The sequence below is a fragment of the Larimichthys crocea genome, unplaced genomic scaffold, assembly GCF_000972845.2.
Source record: "Larimichthys crocea isolate SSNF unplaced genomic scaffold, L_crocea_2.0 scaffold468, whole genome shotgun sequence".
Taxonomy (NCBI): Eukaryota; Metazoa; Chordata; class Actinopteri; family Sciaenidae; genus Larimichthys; species Larimichthys crocea.
The window spans coordinates 85,250-90,891 of record NW_020856111.1 but is presented as its reverse complement, the minus strand read 5'-3'; the positions used below and the strand labels follow the sequence as shown (position 1 = coordinate 90,891).

The following is a 5,642-nucleotide window of genomic DNA, read 5'->3' as shown; positions in this document are numbered from 1 at the left end:
ACAAAAACCCAGCTTGACCTCACCGCGGGTGGACACTGACATAAGGCAACATGTAACTGGACTAGCGTCTGTTCTTTAAACATGGACATAATGCAGACTGTAGTCTTTAAACATGGACATAATGCAGTCTGTGGTCTTTAAACATGGACGTAATGCAGACTGTGGTCTTTAAACATGGACATAATGCAGTCTGTGGTCTTTAAACATGGACGTAATGCAGTCTGTAGTCTTTAAACATGATAATGCAGTCATGGACATAGCACAGACAGGTTGTTTTTTGAAGTTTTAATTACTTTTTTTTTTTTTTGTCTGGTAAACACAAGGATATTTTCAGGCAGGAGAAATCAACCACTCACAAAAATATATGACATCATACAGCAGGACCATTTTATTGGCTGGCTGCTCTTTAAAGGAAGACGATTGGTGGAGAGCAGTACAGGTGGGTGGGGCGTTTCCGTCACAGTAGTGTGATTGACAGATGAGAACACTGTGTGTGAGACCTGGTGTGGTTGTCATGCTCAGCCCCATGATGACGATAATAAACAAACAAATCAACAGTAAACAAAAAAAACACAGAATGACTAACGATGTCCTAACTTATTAACTCGTTAACTAAGTTCACTAACTCTTTGTGTTATTCACTAATTATCATCTAATTAAGTGAGCCTAACTAATGGGAACAAAGACAAAAATGAGAAAATATATGAAATCACACACCAACACTCCTGTCATGGTTACTAAAGCTAGCATCTGATTGGCTGTGGATTCAGCTGCCTGCTTCGACTGTTTTGGTCTGAACAACAGTTTGAGCCTGAACTGGTTTGTGATGTCACTGTTAGTCATCTTTCTAAGCTGCTGTGGTTTAAAACTGGTTCCTGAACTGGTTCCTGATGTGGCAGGTTCTCCAGGATGTGCAGGAACCTGTAAAAGAGCCAATCTGAATTACTGGACTGTCTGTAATCTGAACTCCTGTCATGACCACACTGACAGAAAAAAACTGATAGTCATCATCAATACATAATAAATAAATTAATTAATTAATACAAGTCAGTGAAAGAAGCATTGATCAGTAAACACATCAGTGGTGTGATCAATAATTTGGTCTTCGTTTCATGCCCATCGATGATGATGATGATGATGATGATGATGCTCCAGTCGTTCTCCAGTCCATCCTTGGTGGCAGTGACATCAGAGTGTGTGTGCATGCTGATTGGTTGGTTTCAGGTCAGTGTATTTGAGTTAAAGCTGTACTGAGGCTGCTGTACGGAGGATCACAGCGAAAATACAAAACAAAATGTTTACGGGGGTGACAAATACGTAATAATATTTCAGACCGTCAGTGAACGCATGAAGCTGGGATGGAACATGGAAACAAAAGTGGTGCATTTGAGGCTTTAAAGGGAAGCCTTCTGGATGAGTGCAGCTTTAACGTGTGTGTGAACAGGTGTGTGTGAACAGGTGTCTATTTGTCGTTGATTCGTAGTTTGAAGGAAACCCGTCCGGCGAACTTATCTCGCTCACTGCCGTCAGCGAGAGTGTTGGAGTTGATTTTACACTCCACGTTGATGTCTGTGTTCAGAGAGGCATTCAGGAACTTCACGGCCACCAGCGGCTGAGTGTAGTTCACCTGAGACATTGAACACATCACACATGACATCAAGACTCAGAGTACGAGATGAGCAACAGTGAAGTAAAGCTGTGGAGGGGTTCACCACTCTGTGAGCAACAATTTAAGATGTTTCTCAATGTGAAATGACAAAGAATCTGTGGATTTCATTGTCTAAACTATATAACATCATTAAAAGATTCAGCCAATCAAAAGAAAGCTCTGTAAAAAGGGAGAAGGTTGAAAACCAATCGTGTGTCGGTGATCTTCAGGTCCTGCAGACAGCAGAGCATCAAACACAGACAGGATTCACTGCATGGGCTGAGGAACATCTGTTCAGTCTCAGTCTGTATTAAGTGTCTTACCTGAGCCTTTTTGCCGTAGTACGGATAGTACATGAGGTTGAAGGTCCCGTTAGGAGGAAAATATGCCAGAGGTCCGATCTTCTCACTCTCCTCCCTCTGAACACACACACACACACACACACACACACACACACACACACACACACACACAGATCAATAACCTGCAGTGACAAACTTGTTTACTGAACTCTAGTACTGTGTTTATTTATTAAACTCTACTGCGCTTATTTACTGAACTCTACTGCGCTTATTTACTGAACTCTACTGCGCTTATTTACTGAACTCTACTGCGCTTATTTGGTGAACTCTACTGCGCTTATTTGGTGAACTCTACTGCGTTTATTTGGTGAACTCTACTGCGTTTATTTGGTGAACTCTACTGCGTTTATTTGGTGAACTCTACTGCGTTTATTTGGTGAACTCTACTGTGTTTATTTATTGAACTCTACTTCTTTTATTTTTTGAACTCTACTTTTTTATTTACTGCACTCTACTGCATTTATTTATTGAACTCTGTTTATTTACTGAACTCTACTGTGTTTATTTAGTGAACTCTGCTGCTTTTATTTATTGAACTCTCCTATGTTTATTTATTGAACTCTACTGTGTTTATTTACTGAACTCTACCCTCCTCTGCTGTTCTTACCCACTCGTCTTCCACTTTGGTACCTCTGAAGATGGAGAGACGAAGAGATGGAGACAACACGTGAGATGAAGACAGACAGTGAGAAAGACACACAGTCAGTCAGACAGACAGATTCAGACCTTGGCTCCACAGGTGACATAAGGAGACTGACTGTCCTTCCCTGGTAACATACCGATCACCTGGAGAAACAGACAGACTGACCGTAAACAATCAGATCAGGAAATGACTGGTGGTTTTTACAGTAATAAAATGTTTTCAGTCAGGAGTCAAAGGTCAAAGGTCAGGAGTCAACGTACCCGGTTCAGTTTGATGAGGATGCAGGGCTGACCTCTGTTGTAACCATAGAAACGATCCATAATCCCAGAACAGTCCCCCAACATCGTCCGATTAAACTGACAGGAACGCTTGGGATTGTTCCTGACCTGCAGAGAGACAGACAGGTGAAGAGTGAGACAGGTAAGAGAGAAAGACAGGTGGAGAGTGAGACAGGTAAGAGAGACAGACAGCAGGTTTACCTCTCCACTGTCCTCTTGAATGAAGTATTGATCTGGAGGGCAGTTATCATTGGTCTGAACCTGATAGCTGTCGTTGTACGCTGCAAACAGACAGACAGGTCATTTCATATATAAAATCATTTAATTTTATTAAATATTCATTATTTACATATTCACAACATCAGCTCATTAAATTAATTTTTTAAATTTCTTAATGAGCATCTTACGAGAGAGGAAGGTGTTGAGGTTTTGGATGAAGCCGTCCCAGCTCTCAGTGTCTGACACTGAGAAGCTGATCTCCAGCTGATCGCCCTTTGGACGAATCATCATCCCTGAAACATGAAGACAACTGCTCATTAACCAATCACAGCCTGAGCCTCATTAAACAACCAATCATATTCCAGGTCCTCATGGTGAGGACGTGCTGTGGCTCAGGTCCAGAGGATGGAGTGTTGGGTGGAGTCAGGGTGTGTTGGGTGGAGTCGGAGTGTGTTGGCTGGGTTTTCTCGTTATAGGTGTGTTTGTTACCTGGAGTGGCCAGGCGGTCCTGCCAGGTGGGTTTGTAGTCGTCAAGCGTCAGCAGCATGATGTACATGGTAAGAACAAACATCCCCGCCAGAAACAGGTAGAAGACCAGGTAGAAGAGCAGGATCAGCCCTTATGGGGGGAGACGGGTGGAGTTTTTTTATTATACAGTACATTACATCTTCTCCTCCTCTACACATCCCCCTCCTCTCCTCTAAATGTCATCTCTATAATCCTTGTGGTTAGCCCCGCCCCCTGTTGATGACCTACATTCATCTGAATGGCGGAGTGGGGGGAGGAGGTGGGAGAGGTGGAGGAGGGTGTAATCTCTCAGTGTGTATCAGCTCTCTGTCTCTCTTCTTATTGGTTATTTTAATTCACAATAACAGTTCATGTTATGAATCAGTTTTCTGCTCTTTGATTGGCCATCAGCTGTTTTTCATTTTAACCATGATTCTCTGAGACTTCTTAGAGGTTCCCGTAAAAAGTCCTTCACTTCCATTAAACCTAAAGACTCCATGTTCCACCTCAGTGAGCATGTTTGTCTACAGGATCACACCACTGCTGAAGACCAGCTTCTCATCCTAGTCCTGTCCTCACCCCACGTCTTCTACAGCAGAGTCACTGTACGTCTTCTACAGCAGAGTCACTGCACGTCTTCTACTGCAGAGTCACTGCACGTCTTCTACAGCAGAGTCACTGCACGTCTTCTACTGCAGAGTCACTGCACGTCTTCTACTGCAGAGTCACTGCACGTCTTCTACAGCAGAGTCACTGTACTGTATGTATGTATGTACATGTAATTGAGTCATTGTACTGTCCCTTTAAGAGGAAGCCAATGAGTGTCCTCACAAGTACATTATTATTAACATGCATGTAAATGTGTGTGGATAGATTACAGTCCAATCAACCTCGTCTATCTGCTTAATCCAGATTAACACACACACACACACACACACACACACAGTTACACATCGTTCACTTCAGTTATTGTGTGTGTGCATTGGTGTGTACTAGTGTGCTTTTGAGTAAGTGTGTCCTTCAAGGCCAAACATCAACACCCCTGGTGCATGATGGGAAATATGACATCATCAGGGTGTAGTTATGTAAAGGCTGAGCAGACTTCAGCTCAATAAAATGCTGAGTTAGTTTTATATCAGTATGATGTACAGGTGAGACTGTACAGGTGAGACTGTACAGGTGTACAGCTGTGTGTACAGGTGTGTGTGTGTGTGTGTGTGTGTGTGTGTGTGTATCTGTTACTGCAGATGTCTAAACAGAATAGACTGAATATCAATAAGACAGTGACATCAGGGAGAACAGTTAGTGTGATGAGACTGACACCAGTTTATCTCCAGTTCATCTCCACTTTATATCCAGTTTATCTCCAGTTCATCTCCACTTTATATCCAGTTTATCTCCAGTTTATCTGATCCAAATGTGTTGGCTCAGTGCTGATACAGGCCTTATTAAATGTATCAGGACCGTAACCTGGATTCTGGAGCAGATGAAATGTGTCAACCTGCCTCCACACTTCATCTGTTGATCTTGGCTGCTGTGAAAGCTGTAAATCAAACCAGAATCAGACCTCCTGAAAAGAGACTGTAATTAAATCAGTCATCAGTCACAAAGGTGTGAACAGTGTAAATACCAATATGCTGCCGCTCGTGTTAAGGTAGGAACTTGTCTTATTGAAGATACTGACGAGAAACAGCTCCAGGAGTTTTTGTTCTTGTCTCTCTCTGTTTCTGTCTGAAGGTCTCTCTCTTTCCATTCATAATCTCTCTCTCACCTGAAGGAGGCTCGATGAATTATACAGAAAACAGGACATGTGTGTGTGTGTGTGTGTGTGTGTGTGTGTGTACCATGCAGCTACACATGGGCCTGTCTGTCTGTCTGTCAGTCTGTCTGTCTGTCTGTCACTCTGTCTGTCACTCTGTCTGTCTGTCTGTCTGTCTGTCTGTCTGTCACTCTGTCTGTCTGTCTGTCACTCTGTCTGTCTGTCT

General features: G+C 42.8%; 1 protein-coding gene across 1 annotated transcript in view; it reads right to left on the bottom strand.

Annotated features, from left to right (window-relative positions):
* Positions 1–293: 293 nt before the first annotated feature.
* atp1b2a (ATPase Na+/K+ transporting subunit beta 2a) overlaps positions 294–5,642 on the bottom strand; it is a 5,848-nt gene continuing 499 nt past the window's right edge. Inside the window, exons 2-8 of the mRNA XM_027276611.1 lie at positions 3,640–3,768; positions 3,339–3,443; positions 3,133–3,212; positions 2,914–3,039; positions 2,737–2,796; positions 1,972–2,067; positions 294–1,627 (exon numbers count right to left, since the gene is read on the bottom strand). Coding sequence (XP_027132412.1) covers positions 1,463–1,627; positions 1,972–2,067; positions 2,737–2,796; positions 2,914–3,039; positions 3,133–3,212; positions 3,339–3,443; positions 3,640–3,768 — 761 coding nt within the window. The 3' untranslated portion in view covers positions 294–1,462. The remainder of the gene's footprint in view (positions 1,628–1,971; positions 2,068–2,736; positions 2,797–2,913; positions 3,040–3,132; positions 3,213–3,338; positions 3,444–3,639; positions 3,769–5,642) is intronic.